At 43.6% G+C, this 17,281-nt stretch overlaps 1 protein-coding gene across 3 annotated transcripts in view; it reads left to right on the top strand.

Annotated features, from left to right (window-relative positions):
* Positions 1-16,314, top strand: part of PAK2 (p21 (RAC1) activated kinase 2) — a 41,904-nt gene extending 25,590 nt beyond the window's left edge. For all 3 annotated transcript variants that reach the window (XM_030280008.4, XM_072933620.1, XM_030280009.4), the window contains exons 3-15: positions 44-144; positions 629-779; positions 1,338-1,369; positions 1,743-1,850; positions 3,093-3,225; positions 3,684-3,747; positions 4,191-4,239; positions 6,055-6,167; positions 6,331-6,448; positions 8,312-8,411; positions 10,853-11,049; positions 11,732-11,869; positions 12,809-16,314. In XM_030280008.4, the coding sequence (XP_030135868.1) occupies positions 44-144; positions 629-779; positions 1,338-1,369; positions 1,743-1,850; positions 3,093-3,225; positions 3,684-3,747; positions 4,191-4,239; positions 6,055-6,167; positions 6,331-6,448; positions 8,312-8,411; positions 10,853-11,049; positions 11,732-11,869; positions 12,809-12,895 (1,391 nt within the window). In that variant the 3' untranslated portion in view covers positions 12,896-16,314. The remainder of the gene's footprint in view (positions 1-43; positions 145-628; positions 780-1,337; positions 1,370-1,742; positions 1,851-3,092; positions 3,226-3,683; positions 3,748-4,190; positions 4,240-6,054; positions 6,168-6,330; positions 6,449-8,311; positions 8,412-10,852; positions 11,050-11,731; positions 11,870-12,808) is intronic.
* The last annotated feature ends 967 nt before the right edge of the window (positions 16,315-17,281 follow it).

Here is a 17,281-nt window from a genome sequence, read left to right as displayed (position 1 = left end):
AGAATTTCTTTCTAACATTGAGATCTTTGAATGTATTTTTCAGGAAGCAAGAAGAAGGAAAAGGAAAGGCCAGAAATCTCCCCACCGTCAGATTTTGAACACACCATCCATGTTGGCTTTGATGCTGTTACTGGAGAGTTCACTGTGAGTATTCCTGCCTTGGAGCAGCTCAGGAAGCACCATGGGTCGTGCTGCAGTGAAGCCAAGGCAGAACTTTAGGAAAAAAAGTGCAATTTGTTCTTTGTTTCTACTGAGGAGCTGCTTTTCCCTTGTGTTTGTACAGCACACTGTGACCTGCTAGTGCTTCTGCAATGCCAGTGTCACATCTGATGATTTGTGTCACCTGGGAGAGCGCTCCCTGACAAACCCTCTTCAGTTTGCTTTCCTTAGTGGGTAACACTGGATCTGTTGAGTGGTTTTGTGTTGCCACTCCTCACATCTGGCCCAGCATACCTGGAGGAGTTGTGTCCTCTGATCTGTGTTTCCACCTTTGGCTCCCCATCCTGCTCGCTCGTGTGCTTAAAGCTGTGCATGTTATGCTTTTATAGAGGGAAGAAATTTGTTTTGCTTTCAAAAAAAACCCTTATAAAATACAAAAAGGATGCTTTAAATCCCCTGTTTTTTTCAGGGAATGCCAGAACAATGGGCTCGGTTGCTTCAGACCTCAAATATCACCAAGCTAGAACAGAAGAAAAACCCCCAGGCGGTACTAGATGTGCTGAAATTCTACGACTCCAAAGACACAGCAAAACAGAAATATCTGAGTTTTTCTGCTCCAGGTGAGAGCCAAGTGTGCAAGGCACTGGAGTTGGGAATTTGGAGCACAGTCTTCCTTTATGTCAATGTGATAAATCAGGTTCAAGTGCTAAAATCAAGGTGCATTTCAATGAGGCACAAATATACAAAGATGTATTTAAAACTGACTGGAAACTGGCGTTGTCCAGTTAATTTCCTGTTTTAAGTGGAGAGGGGAAGAAAGGGAACTGGATCATTCAGAACAGCAGCCAAAATGAGCTTGAATGGGCTGTGTTTATCAAGCTCTGGGACTGGGATGAACTGGTTTTGTGCTGGGGGCCTTGCTCCTCACAGCTGTCTCTGACCTTGATGTCACCAGCTGGGAACATCAGCAATGCAGAATAATTTGTGACTCCTAGATAGAGGGCTGAGAGAGGGACTGTCCCACAAACAGGTGCAGTTTTACAACTTTGCTTCCAAATTCTCTCTGAAAGTAGCTTAGTAATAAGGCTTTGCAATATTCTTACCCTGTACTTGACAAAGTTCACTTGTTATTCTTCTTTTCTAATGATTTTATGTATTCTGCTATTTGTCCTATTTAGAAAAAGATGGTTTCCCTTCAGGAACACCAACGGTGAGTGTGTTTACTATTATTTTTTATATTCTGTGATGCATACAAGTTCAAGTTTTCTGTACTTGTTATATCCTGAATCTTAAAGTATTAAACTGTATAAAGATCAAAAGTATAAAAATTAAGAATTATTTTTGTGGAAGAGAAACATAAATTTGAGTGGTCAATTGCATATTTCACTGCAGCAAAAGTCAGTGTTTGAGTCTCATAATAAAATGTAATAACTGAAGGATAGACTGAGTGGTTTAAGTTATTTTCTTTTGACATAGATAAGAATTATTTTCTCTAATGTGAAGAAAAAAAAATATGAAGTCTTTAATACTGTGGGAGAGACAATTTGTTTATCTGTCTTTTTTAAACCTTGGCAAAAATATAGACCAATGCCAAAGGTTCAGAACCATCAACAGCTGTGGCAGATGATGATGAGGATGATGAAGAGGCTCCTCCTCCTGTGATTGCTCCACGGCCAGATCACACAAAATCGGTGAGCAGCTGTAAAACTGACAGACCTGCATTTCTCAGCATTGCTGAACTTCTGCTTTTTAGGGAAGTGCTTTATTTGGGCAATAAGCTGCTGTTAGTTTTTTAGGGAAAAGCTTTGTTTTTTGAATTTGTTAAGAAAATACCTAATTTTTGAATATCAGTTGGATTAGAAGTCCTGTAGTTAAAAGAATCATAGAATCATTTAGGTTGGAAAAAACCTCTCAGATCACTGAAATTTGTCAGCTTGTGTTGAAGACCTCCAGTTATGCTTATCCTTCAACGCAACATGTGAGGAGTGGGAGGATTCTTATTCCTAAATAAAACCTGTAGGCCATTTGTGTAACTTTGTGCAGCACAGTGGTAACAGGTGTCATGTATTTGCTTTCCTTTATTTGATTTGGTTGCAATGTGGTAGTCCCTCCAAGTACACCACCTAAACCCCAACCAATGCAAATTTTAGATTTGAAAGCTTATTTCAAATCATCAGCACTAGAGGAACAGTGAAATGCTTGAGAAGATGTTAATTAATTTTTAGGGCAGCACTCACCTACACACCTTGGTAATGGTGTCCCAGGGGTCCCACTTACTCCAGCTCTTTCTTTTGACTGTGGGAGCTGTACATTTTGCCTCTTTGCTGCCTACTTTTTTCAGGAGTTCAAATGTGAATTATATTTATTGGTCTAGGGATATTGTTTTATAATTTCCCACTCTTGGGATTTAGACATATAAAAGGTGAGAGGTCCACAGCTGGATATTTCTGGAGTAGCTGTGTATATCTGTGAACAGCTCAGGAGGAAATTAAATAAAGTTCCAAGAAATTAAATCCCTTAAAAACACCTTAAACTGGGGACAACTGGGAAATATTTGAGAATTTCATCCTTATTTTCATGGCAATCAAGCATCTTTTTCCTTCAGATCTTAGTAGAAGTTGATATTACTATTAAATAGTGGTTTCTGCTCTGTTAACTAGTATGGGTTATAAAGAATAAGCAGATAAAAAAGTGAGAAAGCCACAGTGGAATCTCCTAGCATCCTCTCTGATCAGGAGGTGCCTGGATCTCTTTGAGAGGTCAGTAATGTTGCCAGCATCTTGTTTTATGGAGCTTTAATGTGTCTCAGGTCTAATTTCTGCCTCATACCTCTTATAAAATGTTGCCTGGGGATCTTTGCAGAGCTGTGCTGGGTTTCAGCTGCAGGTCAGTGGTGGCAGAGCAGGTGCTCAGCTCTCTGGTCTCCCTTACAGATTTACACCCGCTCTGTCATTGACCCCATCCCTGCCCCGGCCGGTGACACCTGCGCCGACAGCGCCTCCAAAGCGGGGGACAAGCAGAAAAAGAAAACCAAGATGTCAGATGAAGACATCATGGAAAAACTACGTAGGTGCCTTCATTTCAGAGAAACAAAAGCTTTAAGGCTGGGGGAGGAATGTTAGAGTTTTGGCCTCAGCCTTGCTTTGTGTGCAGTCTTGGGTAGCTTTGTGTCCAGCAGCAGCTGAGAGCGCTGCGCTGGCTCGGGGGGTTTGTAGTGCTTGGAGCCCTGTGGGGTGGAAAACAAGGATGGAACAGCCTTGGGATTGTATCATACACACACATCAGTGTCACAACTGGACTTCAAACAAACTATAGCAGCACGAAATAGTATCTGCTGTTGCTTGTTCCATAACCATTTGATGGTGATTTTTCACTGTGTTAATGTTCCGCTGCAGTTTTGGCTGTTGGTGCACCAGCTTTGCTGCTTGAGCTGACCCACTCTTGGGCCTATCTTGGCCAGGCCAGCCTTGCTGTTGGGGGGCAGTGGGATAGGACTGAATTTATGGTTGTTGTTTTTCTTTCAGGTACTATTGTAAGCATAGGAGATCCTAAGAAAAAATACACCAGATATGAAAAAATCGGGCAGGGGTAAGTATTGACCCCAACTTTTATCCTCAGTGGGCCAGTGTTAGCAGCAGGGTGCTGTTCTCTGCCTCACACCACTTCCTGTGCAGGCAGAGATGTTGGCTGCATTCAGCAGATAAATCACAGAATCCCACCTTAGTTAGGGTGAGAAGGGACCTTAGAGCCCATCCCTTAAAGTTCCACCCCCTGTCATGGGCAGGGGCACCTTCCACTATGCCAGGTTGCTCCAAACCCCATCCAGCCTGGCCTTGAGCACTTCCAGGGATGAGGCAGCTGTGACCTCTCTGGGCAGCAAACAGTAAAATAAATAAACAGTGAAGGCATCACACAGTGATGGAAATTTTGAAATGAAAACTGAAACAATTCTGTGGTTTTGATTTGGCTGTGTGTGTGTTTGTTACGCAGGGAGATGCAAGTTGCTGTAACATTTTCCTTTCTCTTCACAGGGCTTCAGGTACAGTTTTCACAGCTATTGATGTGGCAACAGGACAGGAGGTAAGATTTCTGGGTTGATTTTTTGTTTAAATATTATTCTGTAGGTGGCCAGAAGGATTTGAGTGATTTCCTTCCATGGCTCCCATTGCTGCTATCACCTCTCAGATCTGTTTGTCATAGTGGTTGTATCACTGTGCCTTGTTCTATAGTAGTCAGATGGTAAAAGCTAAAAACAGAGTCTTTCCAATGAAAAGCAGAGAGAGTGAGGTGTTCCAGAAGTGAGTCTGTAAAATAGTTTAATCTTCAAGAATTGCAGGCATTGTTGTATTATGTTTTCAGAAATAAAATTTTGTTTAGTCTTCGCACACTTGGCTGTGTCTTTCTCTAGAAAAGCAGCTTGTCTCATGTGATGCCCTGTTGCAGTGAGAATGTGTTCTCTATATCCCACTCTGCTTTTATCCCCTGGTTTCTCCAGTGAAATTGGTGGCATTAGCAGTTCTCTGCATGTTTGTATCCTGTGGCCATATCTTGGGAGACAACCCAGAGGGCTTTTGGGACTCGGATTTTAGGAATTATCTGTCTCTGTTTAACTTCACATTTCCTTAATTTTCTTTCGGTGTTTCTATTTAAGTTCTTCCCTAAATTTTCCTTTAAATATCCACAAGCAGACATTCTTTAGGTCACTGGTAAATAAATGCCCTTTCAGCAGTCCTGTAGGGGAGCACTACGTCTTGATGAAACATGAGCCTTGCCATCATCTCAGTGTCTCTTAGTTTGCTCTCTACACACTGCAGTATTTCATGTTCTCTTACTGATTGCAGAGTGAATTTTGGGGTCCAGAGCCTTTCTTTGACCTGCTCTGCACTTTGCCAGGCAGTTGATGGCTTGCAGCCTTCATGCAGTGCTCGGTCTTCCTCTGCTCAGTGCCTGAGGACAGACTTAGGTTTGTTCATCAGTAGGAGGAACACTCCTCTTAGAGCTACACAGTCACAGGACAGGAGGAAACCGACAAAAATTGCCATAAGGGAAATTCAAGTTAGACATTGGAAATTTTTTCCCTCTCAGGCAGGATGATTGGGCATGGCACTGGAGCTCAAGAGGGGTTGTGGAATATCTGCTCATTGAGGTCCCCATTCCAAACCTCCCACAAGATTCCTCACCATCTTGTTCCACCTCCAGTCATAATTATTTTGTCACTCTGTGCTGCAGAATGATGAGAATTTATTCCTTAATGTCCTTAGTATAATAATAATTTTACAGGATTATGTTGGTTCTTGTGTTTGGTTTTGGAGTCAGCCCAGGTTGTCTTGCAGAACTCCAAACTGCTGGGATGATTCTTCTCTATTGTGAACTCTGTAGTACTTGTCCTTGTTAGCTTATTTCCTGGATGAGGTGGGCCTTTATCTTCCCTTTTCTCTCTTGGATAGTTCATTAATGGCTTTGAGAGGAATTCCTTCTGCCTCCCAGCATTCCTTATACACAAGCACCAGTTTTGTCAGAATAAAGAACAAGAAATTGCCTTGCGTTGGAAGGCTCAGATTTTCTCTCTACAGGATTCTCTTCTGCTTCAGGCCTGTTGATGTGGAATTGAGTGAATGTCCTTCTCTCTCCTTTGCTGTCTGGTCTGGCCTCTTACTGTTTGTGGATCCTTTCAGCTGCAAGAGGATGATGTTGGCCATGGGTGCAAGTTGTGTGTTGATCAAGCTGGATTCTTTTAAGTTGCATGCTAATAAATAAACAACTTGCCAGCCACAAACTGTTCTAAACTCCTTTAATCCTGTTGCAGGATTCCATCTGCCTTTTCACCGTATTAAGTGTGACTGAAAGATTTGGGTACTGAGGTTTGAGATTGCTGTTTTATTTTGCCCTATTCAGGTGGCTATTAAACAGATCAATTTGCAGAAACAGCCCAAGAAGGAGCTGATAATTAATGAGATCTTGGTAATGAAGGAGCTAAAGAACCCCAACATAGTCAACTTCCTGGACAGGTAAATGCAGCCAGCTGGCTGATTCCTCATCCCAGGGGTTACAGGAGGTTATCCCTTGCACAGACCTGCCCTTCCTCTACCTAAGGGTCTTGGAAGCAGATGAGGCTCTCTGTAGACTGTCACCCTGGTGACACAGGGATGTGCTTTTGGTTTTCTCTTGTAGTTACCTCGTAGGGGATGAGTTGTTTGTGGTGATGGAGTATCTGGCTGGAGGCTCTCTAACAGATGTGGTCACAGAGACGTGTATGGATGAAGCACAGATTGCTGCTGTCTGCAGAGAGGTGAGTGTGAGGGGCTGGGTTGAGGAATGAAGGTGCTCCCTATTCCCCTGTTTTTATGGCATGCTCAGGTTAGCACTAATTGCCACAATTGCTGCTGAAGCTGTTGAGTAAAGAATGAATGGTAGCATGAGCAGAAATCAGAATTGCAGAAAATAAAAAATTAGGTTAACTCAGAAAACTGGGGCTTTGCAAGTTGTAAGACAAAAGAGCTACAGTGGTTTTTGAGGTGGGTGTTTGAGAATTGGGTTGGTGATGGAGCAAATAAAGTCTCTTGGTTTGGTACCTGGGGTGCCTTGTCCTGCTGACAGTTTTAACAGAAAGATATGAATAATGTGGACTGTTATTAACAGAATAACATGAATAAAGTTCAGGGAGGAGCAATAGAGAAGTTTAGCAGCTGGAAGGAATGGCTTTTTAATTTGGACTAACAAAGAACGTTCAGAGGCACTAAGAAAAAAGCTGCATATTCATGTAAGGGTAATGTAGGAAAAAAAAAAAAAAAAAAAGAAAGAAAATTAAAAACTCCTGAAAGCTTTGAAGTGTTTTCCAGAAGGAAGAAGGGGAATGGTGTTGCTCACAGTTTGAAAGTGGATCTGCTGAAACAGGAGTATGTTAAACATCCACTAAAATAAAGATGAACTGAGTGCAGACTATCCCTTTCCCACTTTAGTCATTCCCATAGTGTGCAGGATCTACAGTTCTGTGCCAGCAAAGCTTTCTTTATGGATTTCTCAGGAGAATAATGCTCCAGAAGGTTGTAGTTGGAATAACTCTGAGGTTGCAGTCAGACTTCAAATGAAAGTGTTAAAAGCAGCTGACATCACATCTTATCAGTGGTTTCTGCCCTGAGCAAGTGCCAATATCCAGCTCGGGCTTGATTTTATCATGGCAGAAGGAGAATTGTGTTATCTGCTGTGCAGGAGAAACGGAGCCTTTTAGAAAGCCCATCTGACTCCATCAGCATGACGAGAGATTTTGTGACTCACCCCCAGGGAGGGGAGGGAAAGCAAACTTGCACAGTAACGTGTATGGACAGGGAATGGTTTCCAGAGAAACCAGAGCTGGGAGCAGAGAACCAAAAGAGTAACTATTTACTGTGACAGTGATCAACTTTTCTGAGGAAGAAATCAAATACTGAACTATTGTACTCCAAAACTCTGCTGCCCAGTGTTTTAGATAGATTTAGTTTTGCAAATCAGTGTCACTTTGCTAAAGCAAACCAAGATTAAAAAAAAAAACAAACTCATTGGGGATATCTGTGCCAAGCTGCAAATGGCAAATATTCTGCTTAGATGGAAAGAGAAAAATCTGGCTTTTGTTCTTTTGCCTTTTATTCTCAAATAACAAAAGTAAATTTCATTATGGTTTTGGGCAGCAACTTAGTGTGAAAGGTTTTCATCTGAAAACAATGCAAACCAGTATTAGTGCCTTTCAGAATGAAGATGTTTTACAGCCTTCACTGTAGAAGTTGTGTGGTTGTTGGACATGAAGCTTCACCAATTCCTCTTGGTGATACCTCAGCCTGAAAAGCTCTCACTTAATCCTTTATGGTTCCACTGCAGAACCTGTGGGATGTACCAAAATTAACATCAGGGATTTCTGTGAGCATCTTGGGTGATGAGGACTTTAAAGAATTTATTTGTTAAGACAGGGAAACTCCACGGTGACATGATTTTTGAGCTCCTGAAATCCAGAGTGTATTTTTTTAGCCCAAGAGCTTCCTCTGCTGGTTATTTTCAATAATGCCTTTCTATTCTTGCACTTAGAGCTGGCTGAGGGTGTGAACATGGCTTTGAATTTGTGCTCATGTGCAGCAGTTTTGTTTCTGGATGCTGAGTGTTGTTTGTTTTCTCTCCTATCCAGTGCTTGCAAGCGCTTGAGTTCCTCCATGCCAACCAGGTGATCCACAGGGACATAAAGAGTGACAATGTGCTGTTAGGAATGGATGGATCAGTTAAATTAAGTGAGTAGCAGACAATTGTTTCATGTTCTGTTTTCTCTTTTCCAGGAATTTCTGGCTTGGAGCCTGTAAATCAGTAGAAGGAGAATTGACAGGGAAATTTAAGGGGGTTTTTATTGACTATGAGTAATGGAAAACAATTCTGTTATAAAATATGTATCAGACAGCAGGTGCTGATACTCTGAGGGCCCTCAGACTGGGGCTGTGAGCGTGTTGGCCCAGAAGGATGTTGAAGCAAACCTGTGGCCTCATGAATACGTTGGTAAATAGGAAGTAACTGGCACAGACAGTGAAGCAAAATGGGAATGATTGCAAGAGCAAAGTTGCAGCAAACTGCAGTGGCTTTGTTAGGATGATATTAATGCTTTGCCCCATTCATGAAAAGGCCATTAACAAGAAAATTGGGCATTACTCATCATTTATTGCAGTCTAGTCTAACCCTGTTCCTTTTCTTGGACTGGAAGTATAACACTTTTATTAATATAATCATGACAAAACAAACTACTTGCATTTCAGATAATGGTTATGCATGCATGGGCTTGGACAGTAAATCCTTTTCTGGTGTGTGTAAATAAAAATGATGTGAAAGCACTGGTAGCTGTCAGGACTGTTGAGAAGGAGATGCATTATCTGCCTTTCTTGTTTATAGGACAAAGCATATAACAATCTAAGAGTTAAGGCAAAAAGATGTGAAGCAAAAAGTGTTTTCAATAGGAATTTGAAGTGCCATGAAAATGTGTCTTAGCAATATTCCTATTCTAGATGGTTTGCAGTCTCATTTGATTTATGAGATGGAGTGTGAAGAAGGATTACCAGCAACCTGTTTTGCATACCAGCACTGTTGGATGTGCTACTCGCTTGTGTAGGGAATTTTATTTTAAGGATGTGATGTGTCTGTGCACAAGCTTCAGAGATTCAGAAGCTACAGAGAAGTGGACAGTTACAGCAGAGGATGTGGCTGAGTTAAGTGGAGAAGGATCAAAATTGCAAAAGAGGTGTCAAAGCAGAGTGGCCAAAGGACAGAGTTAGTAGCTGAGTCAAAATCATCATGCCAGCAGACTGGGGGAGGATGAGGAGGAAGGAGACACAGGAGAAGACAGGAGTCAGCTGCAAAAATTCCCTGTATGAAGGGGAGGTGTTGTGATCAGTGCTGAACAAGCTGTTCTGGGGCTGTGTCATTATAGTGCTTTAGAAAAAGTTTAGGGTGGGAGAAGCTGCACCTTCTTTTTAAACTCTTCATCTTCTCTGAGGGAGTCTGGTGGCAGGACAGGTGTCACCACTGCAGCTACACATGCTACTGGTGGGTGGAAATGGATTCCTGCCTGTCTTCTTCCTCTGTGCTGGAGGCCTGGCTGGAAGGTCACACAACACAATGCTACTGCTTCCCTGGGCCGTGCTGGGAGGTGACTGTGACACCTTGATAAGGCCAAAAAGTGCAGGAGGAACTTGGTGACTCCTATAGGTTTGGTTTTTGGGGTTTTTTTAAGGAAGCATTTTGACTGTCAGGGTGGGATAGTTCTGTATTAAATGGTCTTGGTACAACTTGGCACTTCCATGACTTGGCTCTTTCCGTAGCACTGCTTGGCATAACACTTCCAAAATCGCCCTGGAATTTAAATTTCTCTCTTCTCTCCCTCTCCCTCTCTCTCTCTCTCTTTTTCTCTAACTTAGTGTCAATGATAAAGTAATATCTGTCTCCTGCCTTAACTGTGTTCTTATTGATGCTTTACATGCCTGGGAAGTGGGAGTGCTGCAGCTGGATAAAGTAACATGATGGGACATGCATTGCTGCTGCACCTGAAGGCTATAGGAATAGGTGACTTTTCTTGTTTTCTTGAGTGTGGTTGTTCTCTTTGGTAGTTACCTTGTGGAAAGGTTTGTTTGTCCAGGTTCCTGCTGCTGAGTGGGGTAGCACTGCACTTCCCTGGAGCCTTGTTTCCGTGTCTGTCGACTGTAGTACCTGTATAGATGGCCAAAGTGCTGTGAAATGTTGACCTCAGTAGCTGCACAAGTACAATCTGTTTAGCAGGGCAGAAGCCATGGATTGTGGATGGATTTTTTTCTAATTCAGGCTGTATAACACACCACATGCAGAACACTCTGCCTGTGTTCTGCCTGATCACTTATTTTGGCTGCTACCATTCTAGAGCTCTTGAATGAAGGACTGGAAAAAACACCATTCTTCTGCAGGGTAATTCTTGTTTCCAGAGGACAAAAGCCTTGTATTCACTCCACGGAATTCTGCCCTGCTTAAGCACCTTCAGGTTTTGTATTTTCATTGCACGTTGGCTTTCTTAATACGGAGAATGTAGTGGGGGAGGAAAGAAGAAACTGCCCCCAAACCCCTCTCAATGAAATGAATGTGTAGCAATAGAAAAGTCTTCTAGGAAAACCACTTCTTGGGGTGCACCAGTTTAACCTCTTAAACTTCTGTTGTCCTGCAGCTGACTTTGGGTTCTGTGCCCAGATCACCCCTGAGCAAAGCAAGCGCAGCACCATGGTGGGAACTCCATACTGGATGGCTCCCGAGGTGGTCACACGGAAAGCCTACGGCCCCAAAGTGGACATCTGGTCCCTGGGCATCATGGCTATTGAGATGGTGGAAGGAGAGCCCCCATACCTCAACGAGAACCCCCTGAGGGTAAGAAGCCCTGGTGGTGTTGGAGCTGGGTGTTCAGCACTGTCAGTAATTGTTCACTAATTGCATCAGCGTTAAAAAGAAAATGAAATGAAAAAGCCAACAAGCTTCAGCAGTACAAGAAAATTGCTCCAGAGGAAGACAGCTGTCTTCAATTTGCAGTCAGCCTTACCCTGACTCTCCATCCCTGGAAGTGTCCAAGGCCAGGTTGGACAGGGCTTGGAATAACCTGGGATAGTGAAAGGTTTTCCTGCCCAAGGCAGGGGGTGAAACAAGATGGGCTTTCAGGTTCATTTCAACCTAAACCAGTCTGGGATTCTGTGATGGTACTTAGAAGATTTGCCTGGATAAAATACAGGACTTTGAACTCAGGCCTCTGATAGTTTGGGGAAAGTAAACCCAGGATATTATGGAAAGTGCTGCTGTGTCACAGACTGATGTTTTCTTTGCTAAGGTCAGTATCTGCTGCCAAAAGATCTTGAACGTTATTTTGCTACTAGCAAGAATAGATCATGAGTGCCTACATGCTTGTGACCTATTTTTACATGTCTACAGTTTTTACAGTTCTTTTTACAGTTTTACAAGTAGCTGCAGAGCCCTCTCATCTGAGGGCTTGCCACAAGGCAGGTCAGTTTGGCATCTTTTAAAGCTTGGTTTTGGCTATACCTTATTCTTCATTTTACAGGCTTTATATTTGATAGCAACTAATGGCACACCAGAACTCCAGAACCCCGAGAAACTGTCCCCAATATTCCGGGATTTCTTGAACCGATGTTTGGAGATGGATGTGGAAAAAAGAGGATCAGCCAAAGAATTGCTACAGGTGAGACTCCACTTCTTCTCACAGTGAGCTCCAGAAGGCAGTGTCAGGTCAGCCTGTAATGAACCATTCCATAGACTGGCACTGTTTCTTCTTTTTTTCTTTTCTTTTCTTTTTTTTTTTGGTTTTTTTTTTTTTGGTTTTTTTTTTTTTTTTTTGTTTTCTCCTGGAAACTGTAGTGAGAGCAGTTGGTAGGAAAGTTATTCCATCTAAAAATTCTCCAAAGTTATTCCATCTAAAAATCTGTGATTTCACTCTGCCACTGCCAAAGTGTCCAGCAGTTTAGGAACTCCTTTCAGAGGGTGGGCATTGATAGCATTGCTTTTCATACTTTCACTTGCAAATGTCCCCCTCAGAACTCCTGATGAAATAATCTGCTGGTCTGACACCAGTGTTCAAGCCTTGAAAAGAAAGGTTTCCTTTCTCCCCGCAGGGTTCTGCCCTACGAGCTAAGCAGCTGGAGCAATGACACCATTTCTCCTTTTAGTTTTGATTTTAAATACTTTCTGTGCACTGGAAAAAGGCTGGTTTGTTAAATGAGAGAATCACTGATGCCATTCCTAGGGAGAGCAAGGAGTAGCTCTGAGGCAGATGGTGTAGAGGCTTTCCCAGTAAAGCCAGTTGCTGCTTCTTAACTTTCTCTGATTATTTCTTGTTTAGATCTTTGCTTTGCTCATTGCAAGTGCAGCTTCAATACTCACCTTTTCCAAAAACAGTATAAAAACAGAAAAAAAAAGAGATATTCCAGGAGAAACTCCGTTGGGCAAGTCAGTGTGATCCCAGCCTGTCCTTGTAACCATCAGGAGAAACACATGACACAATTCAGCAGTTAAAATGCAGATTCATTGCTGCCTAGCTCCATGGAAACATGAATCCTGCTGGAAATGAAACCTTTAGAAGTGCTTCTTTCACTGATTCTTCATGTTTCTGTCTTCCTGGCAGCATCCCTTCTTGAAACTGGCCAAACCTCTGTCCAGCTTGACGCCACTGATCCTGGCAGCCAAAGAAGCAATGAAGAGTAACCGCTAACATCCTGCCACAGCCTTCTTCCTTTTTTGTGTGTTTGTATTTTACAAATCTTTATAATATATGAAATTGTTACACTTCGGGGGGGAGGGAAGGGGTTTTTGTGAGGGTGGGAAACGTCGGCAAAAGGGAAGAAACTCTCATCCAGAAGACACCCAAATACATTGTGGCAACTCTAGAGATCCCTGTCTGGAGTCCGGAAGGAATTGAGGGCTGAATTACTGGCCTTTGTGGGGTTTTTTAATTCTGATTTTTGTTACCCAGACAGCCCAGAAATACCACTTGCTGTGCCTGGGGCTTTAAGGGGTTTTAACGACTTCGCTGTAACAGCTCCTGTTGTACCCTCTGGGTACTTTCAATACTTGAATGACAGATTCAAGCTTTCAGAGAGCAGTACTAATTTTACCTGCTGATCTCTTTGACTCTCCTCTTCCTCCCCTCTGCCTGCAATCCCTGTGGGAAGCTCCCAATGACCAGATTCACGGCAGGTGTGGCAAATGTGAAGGTACATCTTGCCCCTCATTTCTTTTTTGGACCAGCTGTCGCTGTACTGTAGAATCAACAACTCGGTTACTTAAGGAATCATAATGTCTGGAGATGCTTTTCACTTCTTAAGATGAAAAAGGAGAGAGAGGGGGAAGAGAAGTATTCAGCTGTTTCTCATGCCTGTGCTCTGTGGACATTTTTTTAATCAAAAAATCTCTTTGCAGAACCGTAATGATCGGTCAAGTCTTTGGATGTGGGTTATGGATGTGTAGGTTGGGGTCAGATACTTTATTTATGATCAAATGATCAGTTCTAGTCAGGGCAAGAAAAAATTCCAGCTGTCTTCCTGTCTGCTCTTTTTTTCCCTGTTAGACTTGCTGGCCAGAAGCTTGAGAGATAATGTGCTTGGTGCAGTGGGTGGTTCACAAACTTGTATCTGTGCTCTGACTTGGGCTTTGGAAGTTATGCTGGTGCCTTTGACTTTTTTATTTTACATTTCCCTTCTTTGTATCAAATACATTTTTGTATATGTTGTAATTTCCCCCCTCCTCCCCCTGCCAAGCAAATAATGCATCAACCTATGGAGTTGTCAGAGTTTAAAGTATTAGAGCTATTTTTTTCCAGTTTTGTATGTGCTCCATTTGTACTAATGAAACCAGAAGAACAAATAACCAGATCTGAGGACACTGACGATACAGGATTTTGGAAACATGATCTGAACAGATGATGATGAACACCTGGAGATGCCAAAGTTGTGAGATGAAGCAGAGGGGAAGCAGTGCTGTCAGACCATCGTGGGGCCTGTTGGACTGCCTGGTGTCTCTCTGATCCTTGTCACCGAGGATGCTGTCTAGCCAGGATGGCTGCAGCCAACCCTTCAATGCCACAAAAAGTGCCTCCTTCTGAAGGACAGCGACAACCTGAGCGGTTGAGTTCTTGGGGTGTTGCCAGGGTTGAGTTTAGCAGAGCCTGTGCCCCTTCTAATGCTACAGTCTATGCATTTCAACCTCCCCAAGTGTTTAAGGAAGAGCCAAGTAGTACCAATGTGCCAAATGAGTCTGTGAAAGAATAACCATGACTTTAGTGGGATTGTATTGCATTCCCAGTGGAGCAGGGCCTGGGACAGACGGAGCTATGGTTGGGTGTGGACAGAGGACCCTGAATAAAAATTTTTGCACACTTTTCCAAACATTACTGGCAGGGGATAGAAGTAATTTTCAGAGAATTTCAGTGTCTCTATAGAGAGAATGACATTTTGGGGACTGGTAGCCAAGGTATGAGAAAACAAACTTCCAGGTGAGAGCAGCTGGGCAGGATGGGGGGATGGTGGAGGGGAGCAGGGCTGGGGTCTCACAGCTCCTGGGGGTCATGTGGGGCCAGCAGGATGCCTTGCTGGGCAGGTTCAGCTTGTGTTCTGCTCCTGTGTGGTAGTTAAAATCTGTGTTGGGTTAACTATCTTAACTGTTCCTCACAGGGATAAATCTCTCTTGCTGTAAATGTGACAACAGTTATGGCCTTAAATTTTAAATTCAAGGAAGTGTCTCATGCCAGGTAAGGTAATCCAAGTGCATTTGCCTGGAAAAAAGTTTATTATGAGCCATGGATGCTGTAATCACCCTGTTTTGTGTCCTGGCTTCCTGGTCAAATGGAGCAGTGAGGAGGCTTGGCTGGGGAAAAAACCTGTTGTACCAGTGGTTCCCTCTTTGTCCATTGCTGGCAATGGACTTGATGAAACTCCTTGTGCCAGAGTTAAAATGGGAGCTTTTCTTCCTTTCATCTTTTTTTTTTTTTTTTTTTTTAATGGCACTATCTAGATAAATCTAGCTTTTTAAAATAGAAAACAAGAAATCATAAGTAATTTTAACTTATTAGTTCACTTTTACTGGTGAATGAGAATGGTTTAAAACATGTTGCAAAATTTGTCCAATTTAGCCTGCTTAGGAGACGATTTCTGAAGATTCAGCCATCCTAATGCACAAAACTTGGCCCAGTCCCGAGTTCCCAAACTGTGTGTGTGACCTGGGACAGTGTTCAGCTCCAAGGCTGGGAAGTGCCACATCTCCCTGGCCCCACGCAGCAGCTGTTCTATGGTGAGGTTTCCATGGGGATCAGAGGTGGGGCTGGCAGGAGAGGAGGGCCAGGAGAAGGTTTTTGTGCTGTGCTTTTGTGTCTGGAGGGTGAGGCATCGCTTTTCTGAGGGTGCCTGCAAGGTGAGAAGCTCCAAGGTTTTCCCTGGTGGGAGCAGAGCGCAGACCCTGAGTGGGTGCTGGGCTGTCAGCTCTGCTGTGGCACTGGGGCAGTGGAGACCAGCCAGAGCTGGAGGAGATGATGGGAAGGGATGAGTTGCATCCAAATGTGAGGATTCCTGTGCATCCCTCTTGGGTGCCCACCCAAAATCCTGAGTGGGGATCAGACGTGCACGCGATCCCTGTGAGGTGTCAGCTGGGCAGCTTGTGGCTGAGGTGCGAGTGTGCAGGGAGTCTGAGATTCCTGGGATGTTATCAGAGTTCTTATTAAAAATAGCCATGGGAATGAGCACTTTGCCCTGCCTTAGGTGTTAATGAGACTAATTGGAGCCTTCCCCCCAACTCTCTGTGCAGGGAGGTGCAAAGATTTGGCTACAGCAGATGGGTCCTGTTGTCAGAGGGGCTGGGGAGGGAGCAAAAAATAATGTGATTAAGGGCCTCTCCAGCTGGAATTGAGTCAATAAATCTCTCTGGTCTGTTTTTCCCCCTGTTCCTTATGCTGTTAATGGGAATGGAAGTAGGTGCAAGCTTTCTTTTTATTTTTTTAACTGTCTTCAGATGTTAATGTTGCCTTTTGTGTAATTTAATCCCATTATGTTATTTAATTGTTACTGCAATATTAACTACTGTATTTGTTGACTTTGTTTAATAACTGTTCTTTCAGGGCTAGAAATAAACTTTTAAAAAACCTTTGGGGCTTTTTTCCCCCTTTTCCCTGTCATGAGTTTATACCTTTGATGACAAGAGTATCTGAAAGGGTTCATGTGTCGGTGTTCTACTGAGATTAACAGAATGTATTTGTAACTAAGGTTCTTATGAGTACTTTAATGATGGTGGATATAATTTTATGCTATACCAGCCTGTTTCTTTGAAGTTTTATTATTCGTGTCAGTACCAGCCTTGGGATCCCCACAAGCTTTCCTGGGTGTGCCTCCCAGAAAAACTCTGGATTGCTGATGGGAGGAGAGCAGCTCCAAAACACCCTTTTCACCCACTGTGGAAGAGATCTCTCGCCCTCCATGTGAAGGGAGCAAAGCAAACACCAGCCTGGCCCGTCCCAGCTGCATCTTCCCCCTCTGTTGGCCAGTGCTGGGGTGGGACCGATGGGCCCGGTAACCTCTGGAGATGTGGTGATGATTGAGGAGCTGCTCCCAAGAGCTCTGCTTTGTTGCACCATGGGTACATCCACTGTCCTGCTTATAAACATTGTGGCACAGGATCCACGGGAGTTGAGCTGTCCTGCTGGGAAGATTTGGCTCCTGGGTTTGCTCCGTCGCCGCTGATCGGCGTTGGACCGTGGGAGTGAGGCACCGGGTGCCGACAGCCCTACAAGGATTTGGGATGAGATCCATGGTGCCTCTTGGCCTCCAAGGCTGCAGAGAGCCACTTTTGTTTTCCAGGGGACCTACAAAGAGGCTGTGGGATGTTGGCCTGCCAATCCAGCCAAGGACAAGGAGGGATTTACTTTGGGTTGAGTCTGGGTCAGTTGGCTCCAGATGAAGTTCCTGCCTCAGTTGTGAACGGCGAGGACTTGGCATGTCCTGTGTTCCTGGGAAATGGGCTCTTCCCCTTTCTTGCATGTTGTACAAGCTTTGCTCGTACACTGACAAAGGGAAATGAAGAAACCACTCATCTCCAGCAGCTGCTTCACCCAGAC

This window comes from Taeniopygia guttata, chromosome 9 (assembly GCF_048771995.1).
Source record: "Taeniopygia guttata chromosome 9, bTaeGut7.mat, whole genome shotgun sequence".
In the NCBI taxonomy this organism is placed as follows: Eukaryota; Metazoa; Chordata; class Aves; order Passeriformes; family Estrildidae; genus Taeniopygia; species Taeniopygia guttata.
Note: the sequence above shows the minus strand (reverse complement) of the source record. Positions and strands in the feature narration are given on the sequence as shown.